Here is a 17,016-nt window from a genome sequence, read left to right as displayed (position 1 = left end):
CTTCTGAGAGAACGTCTGTCTAATTTTTAAAAATACATTGACGTTACATATTAATGGGTCGTTTAAAATGACATATAATATTTGATTAAGCTGCACGAGTAATGAAAAGTGTTATTTTAACTTGAGTCACATACTATGACAATTTTAATTTTTTAGTTAGGCCTTGGTTTTGCATAATTACCTAGGCCTACAAGACGCTTTCTGGGAAAAGCACAAAGAGTAAGGAAAACTTTCGCGGCGTTTTTCTTCATCAAATGAAACAGGGTGACAGTTATTTTCAAATTAAGAGAAGAGCTGAGAATAGGCAGCTCTAAAATACTGGATGCCATAAGACCTGCCAAAATGGCAGAGCACCAAATGAATGTAAAAATGAGCTAGTTATTAATACTAGGCATAGTAATCGGCAGGTTCTTGATTACAAAGCCTAGACCAAGTTAATTACATGTAATGCCGAAATGATTATTATTACTGTATTAATTATTATTATTATTATTATTACCTGTACCTTAAAGGGGAACTTAGACAATGGAGGAATTAGAGAACAATTAAAAAACGACGTTAAGGGGAAATAACACAAAAGATATTCCCCTTGGGCGATTATTATTTATAGGCCTAGTAAATAGTACGGTATCTGTAGGTTCTTCATTACAAGGCTTAGGCCAAGGCAATTAATGCTGAAATGATTATTATTATTATTATTATTTAACATTAATTACATTACAATGATAGTTTGGACAAGTTTAATAACGCCGGAATGGTATATTATTTATTTAATAATATTTCTCTTATGCGCTCTATTTTTTATTTCATGCTTCAATTTTGTCCTATTTTTTCCCCAAGAAATGTCAGTCAATGTCAGTATGTTGGTGTCAGCCTTGACCCTTTGCCTAGTTTAAGGAGGGGCCTAGGTGAGATCTCAGCCTGTTAAGGCCTCTTTCTCTCTGGTATTACTGTACCTATCTACACTTTATAACAGGAGGTACTAGCTGTTGTTTTTGTAGATAATATACTAACATTTAATAACATCCAAGAAGGTCACAGTTAGTTACACACGTACATCCCATAAGTCCGTGAGATGTCATAGGCCTACCATAGGTAAACATAGAAAGAGCAATACAGTAATAGTAAAACTCGAGCGTCACGACATTGAGAAGTGGATGATCTTGTTCCTCGTATCGTACTCACTCGAGTCAATCCGAGATGGCCCGAGTGAAGTTTCATGCAAATGTTTCGTACGGAAAAAAATATCGTGAGCCGCAGATAGAGAGTTTGGCCAACTTGGTGCATGGCGCCATGTTGTTACCAAACAAGCGTATTGCTTTATAACACTGATGCTGCATAAACTTTCTTGTACTAGCGCTACTTACTATGTGTATATTATTTTTGTATTGTAGCATATCCTATTCTTTTAAATTGACATTATTGTTAAAATTCTTTCCATAGCATCATCTTCTGATTATAGACTAGAACTAATACAAAATACTATGCGTAAATCACTTCTTTCTACACCATCACCACAATCATATTTTACAAAAGACAGTTCAAGGAAACTGTATACAGAAGCAATGTTTATTCAGAAGCTGCATATTTTCAATATAATTACCATAATCCATAAATTCAATGCGATTCATAAATTCCTACCAGTTTAACAATGTGTACTGCAGATAACTACAAGAGATTCAAATTCTACAATACAAGTATAATTACTCTGTAATTACAAATTTTTCATGGTTACCCACGGAAGAAAGTGATTTTCTTTAATAAAATTTAATAATCATAGAAAAAAGAATGTGTTTAACATTCAGTCTGTTACATGCACACAATAACCATATCTTTTTTTTATCATCATCTATACTACAGTTTATTATTCAATTTGAAATATATTTTCTAAATCTGCTGTTAAAGCATTATGACTACAAACTTAAGTGAACTGTAAGAAAATGTATTTTTTTTGTGTTTTCAACGCTGCATTTAAATTTATGATGACTACAAAACACAACAGATGTGTGCTCATCAAAGATACATTTATGTAAATTAGGAAGGCATTAAGGTTAGGAATACTGTAGTACATTAAGCCAAAGGTGTGTTAAGTTACCTACCCTTAATACAACGATTCATCTATTATGCCTGAAGTGTACAAATTAAAAACGCTGAAGGTGTTTTTTGTGAAAATTGGAAAACATTTTCTTTTGCTGCCTTATTCTTATCACTTCACTGATCAGAAAGCCATATCGTTTCTTTAGCCCATAAAACAGATACAGTAGTGCTGTGTATCTACCAATGCTTTATTTTTTTGGCCTTTGTCATAAATTATTGAATACCTGCTTCTTTGAAAAAGGCATGCAGCTCCCAAACGAACCCCACAATATACATATTTTTTCTTCTAGGCACTGTTCTCGTTCTGCTCTAGAATAAGCGCCACTTATTAGATATGTTCTTAATAAACCTAAAGAAGCACAGGCTTAATTGAAAAAACACTTTCCTATGTACCATAGGGAATCTATTAATAACTTCTCAAAGAATAATTTATTCAAATAAACCAGAGAGTAGCATTTTAACACTCCAAAAATGTTAATAAGCCCAGCTCTCGAATAAGCACCATACAGTTCTATAATTGCAGCAGTGCTTATTTGATAATTCATGTGTTTCACAGATGGTTCATTTAGCAATACATAGACAATTCTAGCCAATTTCAACAAGATAGCATTTAAAGATGTAATTCTGCTGTAAAATATTCAAACATACTTCCAATCAAAAGACCATTTAAGCATAGACTCGCATTTTGATCAAACTCCCACGGTTACAGGGAAGGGAATTAACATCCCATCAATCTAGGTATGAGCTATCTAGTACAACATTTGGTACTTAAAACGAAAAGAAATAGAGACCTTATCTGCACATGATGTAACAGCATATTTAGTTTTTAATACTACAGGCTTACTTCGTTTATAATTTTAAGAATACTTGTGGCAACAATGATATTCATTGATAGCCAATACGAGACATAATGATACACAGTGTAAATGTAGCAGGACCTGAGACATAATGATAGACAGAAAATGTAGCAAGTGTCCCTTGCTACACCACGTCCCTGTGAAGGAGCATAATTTCAAGATTAGAATACATCGCATGTAATATCCATGAAAGAAAGATATTACAGAGGCACATAGTACTCCCAATAGGGAATAATGGACCCTGTGTGCATTATCAGAGCAGGGATAATTTTCCACTGCGGCGTCAAATGTACGTTCATCATCTGTGCATCAAATGTAGCCACTTACAAAATTTACTCATGTGAAGACAACAGCGACTTTAATAGGAAGATCTCAAGACATTTGTACATTTAGCATTTGTCCTACGAATATTTTGTTTTGTGTTACTTGAGGTAACAGAGAGCAGCGAGTGATTAATGTGGAAAGCTAAAAATATACATAAAACACATGCAAGGCGACTCCTTAAATTACCAGAAAATAATGGATATTTATGAACACAAGGTGTTCATTCTCATTATAATTATTGTACTATGTTTATGGATATTTTTTTATTGGATTTTAATATCCTCCAAGCTTACCTACTCTTCAAAAATCTTTATTTTGAAAATATTTATCAAGAACACCCAATATTTGAGTAGAAAAACCTAAGCTAAGATCGCATTGAACTTATTACCAAAACTGACCGTGCAAGTAAATGATAGTAAAAGCTTTCACCCATTATTTACCTACAATGTGTAAACAGTTTACCTTTATTATATACTACAATTGTTATTTTTCTTATATTTTATATACTATAATATATTGTCAAGCAGCAGCTGGTAAGTTACTTGCCACTCATGTTACAGAATGGAAACTCTTAGGTATCCTTTTTGTTTAGAAAAAATCTGCAATCTGCAACCCCTTTAATCCTCAAGCCCCTAAGCCTGATTTTTCTGTTCTGTTTTCTAGATTTACAGCAAAACCTCTGCACTATACTATATCAAGAAATGCAGAGCGAGATAGAGATTTGTACCGTAAACTATATATTATGTCAGTCAATAATTAAACTGTATAACATGTCAATCATTCAATCAATCAACCAGTTAGTAAATCTTCTGTTTATAGTTACAATTACAATTTTCTTATTTTTCATCGAGGTGCATTGCGTAGTAGTAGATTCATTTGTGAAGATTTTATACGCATCACCAAGAATATATTACTACACTACTAAGCATCTACTGTACTTAAATTACTGTACTTAAATTACTAGACTAACAAAAAAACACAAACAAAAAAACCTAAACCAATCATATGAAATGCTCAGGTTATGTGACAAAAATCTTTAAAAAAAAATTACTTTTAATTCCCTATTAAAAAATAACTCTTTAAACTTTTAATATGTGCTTATATATATATTTTTTTCATATTTTATGTTTACTTTCTTTTATGTGTTTTTAAGCATATCAGGCATGTTGTGGAAAATGACTAAGTTGCAGCAAAAATCAAAATTCAAGTTACTGGTGTTTTCAGATACTTTAGTATGCAATCTTTTAAATGAGGGGTCATTCATGCATTGAATTTTAAATAAGAATCAACTACCAGAAAGATGTTAAATAACTAGTTTGTCGACTATTTCAAGAATTAAGACGTTTAGACACGATTAGCTAGATATAAATCTGTTAATTCATAATGAAACATTATTTATTTCTAGGCCATTTTTTAAGTTCCCATATTTTATACAGTAGCTTAATTACTCGATACTGATCAGTGCGACAACTTGGCCACTTTTCACAATAAGCCTCATACATGTGCGAGAAAAATTATTAAAACACAAATATAAAAATGAAGTTTCTGATGAAATCAGTTTTTTCCACTGCCCGCAGAGCGACTAAATGTCATCAATGTTTATTTCGTCCGTTTCCTCCACATAAGAAGGAGTCGATGGAGCTTTAACGGGCTTCACCTCCAAACCAGTGCTCTGCGACGAGAAAGAAACCTACAAAAAAAAAAAAAAATATATATATATATTATTATTATTACTATTAAATGACATACAATTTCCTTCCTATTACATGCAACTACCTTCACAAAAGTGGATGGATCATCATAAAAGTTTGGGGAATGGTACATAATTTAATCTAAGAGATGATTATGTTTCGGGAACAAAGATTCAAACAACAAAGTCAAGATCACGGAAATTCGATTTTTAACCTCAAGCATGAAAAAAAAAAAAACATAATGGAATGGCCCATACTTGTACTGTTTGTTATTCAGGCACCGGGATGGATGAATGAAAATGCAAGTGTGAAAGCTAAAAAAAGTAATAAAGGGTGATCTCAGGCCCCTATTGCAAAAATATGCCACTTTAAGCCTGTAAACCAGGGACACGGGGCAATCTTTACCTGTACATCTTCTTCTTCACCTTCATCGCTTGCTTCCTCCGCCTCTGCCAACCACTTCAGGAACGGAGCTGCCTTCTTTAACAATTCTTGGGACACTTCTTTCGGAACGTACTTCTTGCTCGGCTATGAAACAAAATGCATAATCATTGTGTATATTATATTGGTTCATGGTTTAGAGACATTGTATGCACAGAACCGGTAGAAGCACAGTGGCATACTGCAACGATTGCACGATGACGATAGGACCTACAACGTAATGACGTCACAAAGAAGTCATCTGCGCATGGAGAACGTAGAGTTCACGCTGTCGCCCGATTCTACATTGTGCATAGAATGTAGGACAGTCACAAATGGGTGAATTCATTCTAGTGTTACATTGTCATGTAAATTAAAATCTCCCTATTTTTAAAAATTTTTACATGTTTTGTAGCTAGCTGCTGAAAAATAAGTGTGATATTTTTGATAATGATCATTAAAATTTGTAATTTTTTTAAAATACTGAATATGAAATAATAGGCAAGAAATGACCATACCTTACTACCCCAAGCAATGAAGGTCTCCTCATCCACTATGTCCAGTTCGTAAAGCTTTTGAAGAATAAGCGGAACCTTTGACATCAGCTGAGTCTCGTACACTTTGCCGCACAACTGCTCTATTGCTCCAAGAAGGTATTTCTGGGCCTTGGGGTTCTCATGGGTGAACTGAACATAAAAATAAACATAATTGAATATTAAATTAGTGGAAATATTAAAATTTGTTTGTGCAATGATTTAAATACAATAAACAATTTTAATAAGACTTTCAGAATTAGTATGATTGAGTGTGCAATAAAAATATTATTGTATGTTTACATCAAAACATAAGTTATTTTACAAGATTGTTTTTGTATGTAAATAATACAAGTTTGTAGCTTCTGATTAGCGGTGCAAAATGCAAATCAAGTACGGTGACATTTTCTAATTGTAGACCACTTTGGAAGCTGAACATTTGGGGTGACGTCAGAGTTTGGTCTCCAATTAAGAAGGCAAGTTTTGAATATTGTTAGTCTTTCATTAAAGATGTCTCCGAATAAAAGAATGGAACTTTCCAGAATATCAATCAAACTTAAAAACTGACCAATTACAACAGGGACAGGAATACGCGCATGTCCTACAAATACGCTTGTCGTCCTGATCGTGGACACTTATGCTTTTCCACTGTTGTTTGCAGGACCCTGAAAACAATATTTTAGGGGCAGGTCTTAACAGAAAAATCCATTGAATTGGAGGTTGAATTGATTTTCGAAATCTTAACGTGAAGCCTACTTACTCGTAAAAAGTGAAGCCTATATTGTTTCAGTTGGTCAATGATTCTAAAATCCAACAACACTTCACCGAGAATTAGTGGCCCCTTATCTTTCACCTCAAGACGTTCTGCCTCCGCCATAACCTTCTTGTCAGCTTCTGGTGCAAGGATAGTTTTGTCATCACGCATTTTCTGAAATTAGGAGCTTTTATTAAGTTGGGAGCCAAAATCTTGATTGAATGAAGGGATTAAGCACATAAGCATATCCCTTCTTACAGTCTCCAAATCTCTTTCATAATGTTAAATGACGTATAAAGCTCAGATAATCTTGTGATACCTAAAGCCAGGCACTTACTGCGTTCAACGACAGTCGTACGACCGTTAACAAAAAAACGTAACTCTGCTCCCTGTAAGCGGCAGACAACGCGACACTGTCTGCCGATTGTAGGTACCAGTCTAACAGATCGTCATTAAAAAACAACCGTTGCACGCACATCATGGCATTCCACATAGAATCATGTTGGCCAAGATTACAGTGAAAGATATAACTTTTAATTTCCAATTAATGTCACAATTTTTCTATATTTGATTTTTTTCCCTCAATTACGAACTCAGTTTGGACAGAGAGATATGTAATTAGGAGATGTTACTGTATTAAATTATATACAGTATTATAACATCTCTCACCTTTACATAACTGTGGAACATGTTAACCCGCTCTGATTGGGTCTTCTCCAGGTCGTCATTCAGGGTCAGTCCCTTCGCACCATCGGTCAGCTCCTTCATTCTCTCTTCGACAGCTGCTTTACTTGTGTCCACTGACCAATCTTTGTCATCATCGCTGTAGTCATCCTAAGGCATAACAAAATAAATGTGCTAAGTTGCTATAATACCAAAAAAGATCAAAATAAGAGCGAAACTATCTTGATTAAGCACCATAGCACTTACTAGAAAAAAATGGCAGCATTTAATGAAGTACATTCTATCTAACATGAAATAAGCCAGTGGCATTTCTATTAGTCTTGAAAAGAGGGGAGGGGTTAATCGGGGGAGGCGCAGAAGGCGGGAGCTTGATGATTAAGTAAGAGGGAAGTGGCTTGAAAATGAGGTGATATAAGGTGATTTTCAACTTCTTGAGCATAATCTATTTGCTTTGAACATTTCCAGTGGGGGAGGGGTGAGACTGGGGAAACAAGCTTTTTTTTTGGGAGGGTAGGGGGAGGGAGAGATACACCACTAAAATAAGCACCTTCCTTGAGTAAGTGCTATATTGAATCCAGACTAAAAACATTTTTTTGATGCAACACATTTGTTGTCTCAAAACATTTGTTGACGCAACACATTTGTTGATTCTACACATTTGTTGATGCAACTCGTTTGTTGATGCTACACATTTGTTGATGCAACTCGTTTGTTGATGCAAAACGTTTGTTGATGCAATGTTTTTTGATGATACACATTTGTTGATGCAAATTGTTTGTTGATGTAAAACGTTTGTTGATGCAATATGTTTTTTGATGCAACACATTTGTGCGAGTATACTTTATTAATAGGAAGATGATGGTTTGTCAAAAGCACTGCAAAAGGAAATTGAACACAGCAGGACGTCATGCTACATACCCGTTTCGGCACCACAATTTCTGAACTCTTTTCAGTAACACCATTTGTTTGCTTCTTGCTGTTACCCTTGCCCTTAGACTTGTCTTTATCCTTCTTCGGTGTATTCGAATCTTCCGGGGGGTGTTTTAGCATGTAGGTGGTCAACTTATGTCGCATGTCCACTACAGCCTGATGCCCGCAAGCCTTGCAAATTTTACCAATACGTTCTTTTTTAACAATCTGGTATAACATGAAAAGGATTAAACAATTTTCTAGTTTTCATTTTCTAGTTTGAATACCTCTTTCCTCAGGTAAGACATTCACATAACATTTAAAATAAATACAAATTTTATAATTACATATTTTTGGGAAAAGTGCATAAAACAAGATGAATTTGCCACCCTGCTTAACATACCTACCATCATAAAGTTGATATTTCCATGAAATTATGGGTTTCAGATGATCCAAATATGCTGGTACACTCTATACAATTATAGTTTGAAGTTAATATCATGCATTCTTATTGTTAATGTGGAATATAGCTTGAGCTAAGCTTAAGCTTAGCTTTTTGCCAAGTAGCAAAAGATTGTCATTTACCAGGTTTGTTTCAGGGTTTTCACATTCAGGACAAAGAACAAATTTCTTGATAAAGCTGTCCAACATTAGCTGCAGCTTACCACCGGCGTGAGACCCGTTTACAATATAACGATCATGCTTTGCATCCACCTGGGTCTGGGCTCCCAACTCACAGCCAAAGAACTTGGTGGTATCTATGGGAGAAATACACATAATTTATTTGTTGAAACTCAAATTGCACCCAACAAGGGGAGCAGAAAAGTCCTTTGGTGTAGCTCCCGAGACCAAATGGCCTCGGGGTTGTCTAAGGACCCCAGTGGGGTGGGGTCGCAGGCCCCTAGTGGGCTGCCCAAACTATAAAGAGGCCTGTCATCCTGGGCACTTTAATTGCCTGTCTCTCCTCCCTTCCCCACACAAACCTCTCAACACAACTGCATCCAAAACAAAAACAAAACTTCATAACATTAAAATATATCAATTGAATTTATTCAGACAGCAGTTCTTCATCTAGAATTTCAATTTATGTAAATTATTCCCAATTACAGACTGCTTAAGTCTCGAAAAATCAATTTGCAGTGGCTGGTCGTTCAATAATGAATTAGTTCAGACTTATTTTCGTCTATCAGCCGGTGATAAAATAATGTCTACTCAATAATCGATATGAACATAAATGAGTTCCTGTCAAGATGTAAATGAATTTGTAATGGAATTATTCGCCTTCCTACATACTAAATTAGCTGCACAACTACAGTACTCTGAGAACATAATCTAGTTTGCAATGTTATTTATTTTTTTTTCTATTACAAACAATAGGCTCCCAGTAGGAACGCGTGTCTACTGCTTGATGCAGTTTATCTTTGCTCGTTTTAACTCAAACACCCATCTATGCATTCGGTGTAGGTAATTCACTTGAATACGGATTGCTAATTTTTTAGTTCTTTCTAAGATAGGTCTTATATAGGAATGATCTATTTCTGTAGCTTATTGTATGACACATTCCATCATTGCTCTAAGTGGTTTTACTCTCACAACTTACAAGTGAGACCGGACGATAGCTAACAAAAACTAACCACAATACCAAGTTTTGTTACAAATGAATGACTTGCTCTTATTTAGGTGTTGTATAGCCTCCATCATGCCTTATGACATCATCAATGACACCACCATCCAAACATGTGTGCAAATCACACACTTTCAACAAATATCTTGATATCATGGGCGGGGAGTATTTATTAAGCACTATATACACGTTTTAAGTGACAAATTTGTGTAAAATCCCCATATATGGGCATAAAGATGCCATTATATATATAAATGGATATCACATCATACCCATACATGGGTAAATTATATGTATCTATCAAAAAACAAATATAGAGTACAACAACAACAACAACAACAATAATATAATTAATCATTCATCGGTTGTGCCAAATAGGAATCAATACAAGACTTCACTAGATGGTGGACTTACAAGTTGGAGGTCTATTCAGGGCTTTGGCTACATCGGCCATATTCACAATTACTGTTTTTATACCATTGCCTTTTCCTTCGACCTGTAAGAAAAAAATCCCACAGAATGTTTTTATAGAAAAATATAAACCTTGAAAGTAGTGTACTTAATTGGAATAGGAAAATTTATTAAGGGTTGTAGCTGTAAGTGATAACACTATAGTGGATATTGAGGATACTGTAGGCAAATGGCTTAGTAAAGGTTGGTGTGGGCCATGAATGTAGATTTAGACCTGAAAAAAAAATCTGACGGTTGGGTGGTCTCGCCCACCATAAGTTCATCCCAGTTTTTCTTTCGCATTGGTTATAAAATTTATAATTATGGTAAAAAAAGGGGGAGGAAAAAAAAATTTGATATATTTTTTTTCCTCCGGAGCCTGACTTTAAAGTAAATAGTTTAGACTGATGAAATTTCAGAATTTGATATGCAAATTTTATTACTTTCAGTTCTATCGGTTCTATTTACTAATCATTAGTTTACATGGTTTGAGAACTATGTTACTTTCAGTTATTAATGCCACCTTTAATGGGCCTATTGATTTCTGTTGAAACCCAAATATAGAGAACTGTTTTAGTCATAATTGGTTTCAAAAAGACCCCTTCTCTACAGCCAAAACAAAAACCACAGCCTTGCAGGCGTCAACGTTCCTATGCATGATACATGACTTTATCAGAAAATATAAGGTTGGGTCAAATTTATGTGGTGGTTTAACATGAACAATTCAGGAGAAGTGAGTTTTTATGGTCCAAAATAGATTTTTGACCACATTGTTTATGTTATTTGATAGGCAAATTAAGTTAGCAGAATCATAAAAAAGGAAAAATTATTTTGTAGGCCTATGTAGGTATTATTTTCATTTTACAGTAGTTTGAAACAATATCGGGGGTGGGGGTGCTGGCATGGCCTACTAGACAACAATATATTAAACCATCTTAGCAGGCATCAACATTCCTATGCAGAATAATAGTTCAGTTATATGACTGAATTTAATACACAAAATATTATAATTTGAAAACATATTTAGGCCATTTGCTGTGTTATGCTGCAGTAGCGAAAAAATGTTGGTCTATAGGATTAATTAATATAACAACTGTGATACTTTTATCACTATGGATTGTTTTACTTTTGCAGGGACATTTTCAGGGAGGCGCTGCTTCTCTCCTCCCCTCCCCCAACAACTTTGTACACAGTTTTAATACAAATAGTTTCCTTAAATCACTCAGACTCTTTAATAGTGATCAACAAAACTTATGAAGTAAACAGATTGGGTCAAATGTCTGTGTAAAAAAAATATATAAGGCAAAGTAAAATTACAGTAATATAACAATATTTGGTTTTATTTCAAAATTATTATTTACTAAATGCAGTATCAATAAACACAATACTTTGTTATGTACTGTTTGCACTATTATGTTAATGACACCTTGATATTTTCCACAATGGCAATGTGGGCCAGGATGACAAGAATGAGTGCAATGGGAATAAAGTGATGGATGGCTAGTTAGTAAACTAATCCCAAGGGTACCATTAGGCAGGTCACTGTCAGTAAAACAAAATGTCGGAAAAACGTTTCCTGAAGATGTCTACACACACACATACATACACACACACACACACACACACACGTAAAAAAGTGAATACAATAGTTCCTATTGCATTCATGCATAGGAACTAAAAAAAGAAAAATATACAAGATTCTTTTATTGTCACTAGTACATAAAATACAAGTAATGAGAATGCCTTTTCCAGCCATCTAGAGGTGCCATAACCAAAATATTTTGTACATCAGCCCCTATCATGCTGGGGTTGAGTTGGTCTAAACACGTCATCTGTAAAAATCCCCTCCGCCACTGTGCTCCCCCTATTACTGTACAGTAGATCCGCCACTTATTAAAGACAAAATGGGTAGTAGTACTTGTGTGTATTGTTAGTGTTTGATTAAATATGGTTTTAATGATAGATTAATCACTAAATATGATTCATGCCTGATGTTTACTTTTATGAATACAACATTATGTTTAAATGTTCAACACGATTAATAAAACCTGCTGGGAATTTAACCTGTAGAGCTATGCGATGCCATATGCTGCTACCAAATCTATTGAAATACCTCGACTTGGGGACCATCTCAGAATACTATTTACATCTAATATGAGTTATTAAATATTCATATTTTGACTGGGATGCTCTTTGAACTCTAGTTTAATACTAAGTTGCATTTCAAGGAATTAACTAGTTAATGAATTTGCATAGTATCAATATTTTGACACTATGGACATACAGTAGTGATTCAAGATATTTTTCTGGTTTGTAAAAAAAATTATTAAACAAATTTGAAAAAAATTAAAAATTGTCAAACACTTCCATAAAATTTACAATAAATGATTTTAATATAAACTATCAGTGTTCTCCCAATTGAAACATAATTTATACTGGTGAATTTGTCCATATAAAACCAGCTAAAGCATGCACAACATGAGGTATTGTCTCTTTTAAGTCAAATTCAATGGCTTCAAAAAACAATATAATCATAGCCTGGACTGGAATTATGTTCATTTACTGTATTGAAGGCCAGCCTAGGCTACCTAGGCCTAATAAGTGCTTTTTATTTATATTCTACTAAACCACAATTTTTACTGGTTGGTCAGTTATTTTTACTGGTAAAACTGATGGCTTTAACGGCCTTAGGTAGAACACTGATTATAATAATAAATCATAATTGCTTACCTTGGCTATGATGGGGGGCATCTTGTAACGGTAGAATTGATCAGTGACGCTGCGATTGACATTGAGCGCCATTTTCTTGAATCGCTTTCGTGTTTACTTCTAAAAATATGCCTGGGAGCTTGATGTAAATTTAGCGAACTGTGTTTGATGCACTTTAGGCTGGACATACAAGTTCCTATATTCGTCTGCTTTTTTATAGAATTTGCAGGCGGTCTTGTCTTGGCACGTATCACCAATGGCTCTGCCAGAATAAACGCATTATTTTCTTATAATACTCCTTTAAATGGCTAAACTTTTTAATACCTTAATTTTTTAATACCTTAAACTTGATCAAACTTTACCTTAGATAGATTATTACGAAGGCAAGAAAACCTTTTTGTTTTCTCATTTAGCTACATTGGTGTGCCTAAAAGCATCTGGACTAGGGTTGAAAATATGACTGGGTCAGAGGGTCGAAGTAAATTTTTGATTTTAGTGTGCTTCAAAAACCTTCATGCACTGTTATCATACATGCTCAATTTCAATATTACTTTTTTCTGATGAGCCATAAAAACAAGGGGTTTTCTAGCTAAAGATAGCAAGTGGGCCGCACGCATACAGTTTGAAATTTCATTTTGCCGTCGGGCCGCACTTTTCTCGCTTGTGATCTAGAAAATAAAAAGAATTGAAATATGGCACAAAAAATACAATAGGATACCTATTTATTCAAATAAATACCCCGCTTTGAATAAATGCCCCTTCTAAAGCCTCATTTGGAATAACTGGCTCCCTCGAATAAACGCCTAAGGCATTTACTTTTTCCTCAAACACCTCCCGCCACCCCTAAATGACTGTAAACAAATCTAATGGAAGCTTCATCATTCTAAACACAAGTGGTCCACTCCAGTATCTGAATTACATTTTTTCAAACCTGGTTGGGACAAACAAGTCTTTATGATCACCAAATAACACAATTGACGATAATTGCGTGTTATTTTTTTGTTCCACATTTACAGTGAAATTATGAGACATTTATCTGAGTATACCACGTATGCCTCCCTCGAATAAAAACGCCTCAAAAATCCTCAACAAAAAAACGCCCAGGTGCGTTCATTCAAATATGGTAATTATTTATGAAAAAATATTAATATATTTTTAGCTGCGAGGAACATCCTGATGTCCTATATGATCTGAACCAAAGACGATGATGGGTTTACAATACATACATACTTTTGGTAAGATTAGAATGCATAGCAAATCAGCACAGGTGTAGCTGTGGTAGTATGGTGCATATGCTTGGTCCCAGCTGACAATTAAACCAACAAAAAATATCATAGCCTTATGAAAGTTTCGACTACCTTTTTTAACCTTATTAGGAAATCAATAATACAGTACAAACATAACCCCTTCTTATAACGTCCAACACAGGCCTACACAACCCCTTTTTTCTTTGTTACTTGGTGATTGGTGTTTCCTTTTGTTTTAATGTTTGATTAAATTTTTATATTCTATTCTTCCTCATTTCACTGATCACTGAAATGTAGTGACAATCAGACAATCTGGATGGAAACCAGATGAAGTCAAATTACATAACATTCTGTAAATACAATATCGAAAATATAGGACTTATCGAAAGCCTAACTATGGCGTGACTACTGTAATACCAAATGCAACACGAGTTTTGAGAAGTCCAAAGAAGGCTTGGACAAGGCTTAGTTAGGACAGATATAGGCCTATCCTATAAATTATGTGACTGTCTCGATGTCCAGACGGCGGTCCAGACACTGAATAGATGCGTGGGTGGGTAGGCCTAGCTAGCTTTATACTTTTTTCGAATAAAACATATAAAATGTTTATTGATAAACTTACCGTGGTATCCCAACAAAGACATAAAAAAATTCAAGGCAATTTGTCTCCAACGAGAATAAAATCTGGCAAGACTCGGTCTTGAATTGATGGTTGTCCTCTAAATGCGAGGAGAATCGGAAATGTGCAGCGCGAAGCAGTGTGGCAAACACTGTCGAAACTAATCGAGAATCTCCTTGTTTAGCTTTTCTATAATTCAATTAAATAAAAAGAAAACAGTAAATAAATGAAGCAAATGAGGGTTAATATACTGTTAGATTCTTGTACTGTAGGATCGTAATTTAAACACTATTCATTTCAAGAATATAATGTAAAATATAATGACGTAGTAAACCTCCCTACCTCACAAAATGTCGAATGGACTAGAAGCAGCGATGCGAATACAAGAACTTCGTGTTCGTGTGGGTTCAATCAATCCATCCATATGGATTTGTGAACGTTGCCAGATGACACGTAATAATGTAAAAATAACAACACAATGCTTTTGTTTACAAAACAAATTAAAATCTGGATTGCTTTTAAGAGAATACATAAATCATTTTAGTGTTATACAATCTTATTTTATCATAAGAATTTAGGGGTAACATTCAATTAATTGCTTACATAAGTTTCTGGCAAAACAATCTCTTATTGCGAAATTCCAAGTCACATGCAATCGTAATGAAATATAATTTGGGAAAGACTGCAGCCACGAGAAACATTATATTTATATATCATGAATAATCAATTACCATATCCTGGACTGGAAGGTAACGGCGGCGGTATGAGTCGTCTCTAGATCTGGCAGCAAATTAAGAATGTTTGTAGTAAAATGTTTGTAAATAGATATTTTTGGCTTTTTGAAAGGATAAATTAAGAGGCACGTGGTCCACGCAAAATTAATTAATAATTAGTATGAATAGGCCTAGGCCTATAAACAATTAGATAGATAAATAAATAAAAATAATGGAGTGTAATACCTTCGTTGATGAGTTACATCATAGTAGTACAGTACAGTACAGTACGTGCACATTCAGGTAAAGACTAAATCTAGAAGCACGCATTATATTTAAATATCATGAATAGACCTACCTCTATATGAGGGCTTATATGCTTTCGTAACTTAAAAAAAAAAATTAATAAAGATAACAACGTGATTTTAAAAACGTACATATGGCAACTTTCTTGCAGAAAAAAAAAATCTCTTTACAAACATACTCAGTTGTCAGATCTAGAGCCGGAACACCGGGGTGCTGCATTATGGAGAGTAATGTGTGACCGGAAATGGTCTGCAGTCAGTTGGTTCAAGTGACTGCGCCAGTGAATAGGATGTTGGAGTACAGCCAGATGAAATTATAATGTAATGCATGATGAATAAAGTTCGGGGTTTGTCGGGTAGTGGAATGATTATTGTACATTATAAGTGCTCCCTCCATGCATAAGAGTAAGCTAAATTACGGTGATTAATTAGCGACTTAAAATAAGAAAAAAAAATAACTAAGAATAATTCATTTGTTCAGTTATACAATGCTAACAATGCGGCTCTTGTAGCCCTAGCTAGGCAAGGCATCCATGTAATTTTTCATTTTTGTCAGAAAGTGTCTATAGTGGTGAATTATGGTTTAGGTTTTTTTTAATAAAGTTTCAAAAATGTCTATGTATGTGGAAAATGTAGTTGATTACCAAAGGTTATAATTTTTATTTTGAAGACTGCATGGTCTAGGAAGTGTACATTTTTTTATGGGGCAAGTTTCCAAGGGAGGGTTTTCTAGGGGCGAGTTGACTGCCAAAGAGTGTTGCCAAAGTGCGAGCCAGCGTGTTATTTGATCACAAGTGCGAGACATCGCAAGTGTGAGCCAGCGAGCCATGACGTCACGACAATAGATACGAGACGTTACTCGAGCTGGCCTGTACTCGAGTTGTGCGAGGTATTGGCTGAGATTTGTGGAGTACAATTCAAAAAACAACTATAGGTTTAATAATGAATTATTGTGATGTTAAATAGACAATGTTAGCTATCAAGGAGCGACGTGTTTTTCATTGGGACCTTCGTCCCTTCAAGGCTAGGCCTATACCATCCTAGCTGGTCTAGGCCTAGAGTAGGGTGGTAGCCGATCAT

The 17,016-nt window shown here is 34.7% G+C and overlaps 1 protein-coding gene across 1 annotated transcript; it reads right to left on the bottom strand.

Annotated features, from left to right (window-relative positions):
* Positions 1–1,555: 1,555 nt before the first annotated feature.
* Positions 1,556–15,383, bottom strand: LOC117115989 (eukaryotic translation initiation factor 5-like). Its single transcript, XM_033259915.1, has 11 exons — positions 15,261–15,383; positions 14,922–15,107; positions 13,074–13,314; positions 10,308–10,389; positions 8,855–9,027; positions 8,279–8,497; positions 7,346–7,510; positions 6,683–6,850; positions 5,908–6,075; positions 5,375–5,497; positions 1,556–4,968 (listed from the first exon to the last, which is right to left on the bottom strand). The coding sequence occupies exons 3-11, from the start codon at positions 13,143–13,145 to the stop codon at positions 4,861–4,863; spliced, it is 1,278 nt and encodes a 425-aa protein (XP_033115806.1). The 5' UTR covers positions 13,146–13,314; positions 14,922–15,107; positions 15,261–15,383; the 3' UTR covers positions 1,556–4,860.
* Positions 15,384–17,016: the final 1,633 nt, after the last annotated feature.

This window comes from Anneissia japonica, unplaced genomic scaffold (genome assembly GCF_011630105.1).
Source record: "Anneissia japonica isolate Jap-2015-1 unplaced genomic scaffold, ASM1163010v1 scaffold287743_len2803612_cov181, whole genome shotgun sequence".
In the NCBI taxonomy this organism is placed as follows: Eukaryota; Metazoa; Echinodermata; class Crinoidea; order Comatulida; family Comatulidae; genus Anneissia; species Anneissia japonica.
The sequence above is the reverse complement of the archived record's forward strand: the minus strand, read 5'-3'. Positions and strand labels throughout refer to the sequence as shown.

What these genes read in the sequence shown, in the direction of transcription:
- LOC117115989 (XM_033259915.1), bottom strand. Translation starts at nt 13,145, where the DNA reads ATGGCGCTCAATGTCAATCGCAGCGTCACTGATCAATTCTACCGTTAC. An exon ending in AAATTGTGGTGCCGAAACGG is followed by an intron (nt 7,511 to 8,278) that starts GTATGTAGCATG and finishes GTTATGCCTTAG; the next exon opens with GATGACTACAGCGATGATGA. An exon ending in GTGAAGAAGAAGATGTACAG is followed by an intron (nt 4,969 to 5,374) that starts GTAAAGATTGCC and finishes TTTTTTTTGTAG; the next exon opens with GTTTCTTTCTCGTCGCAGAG.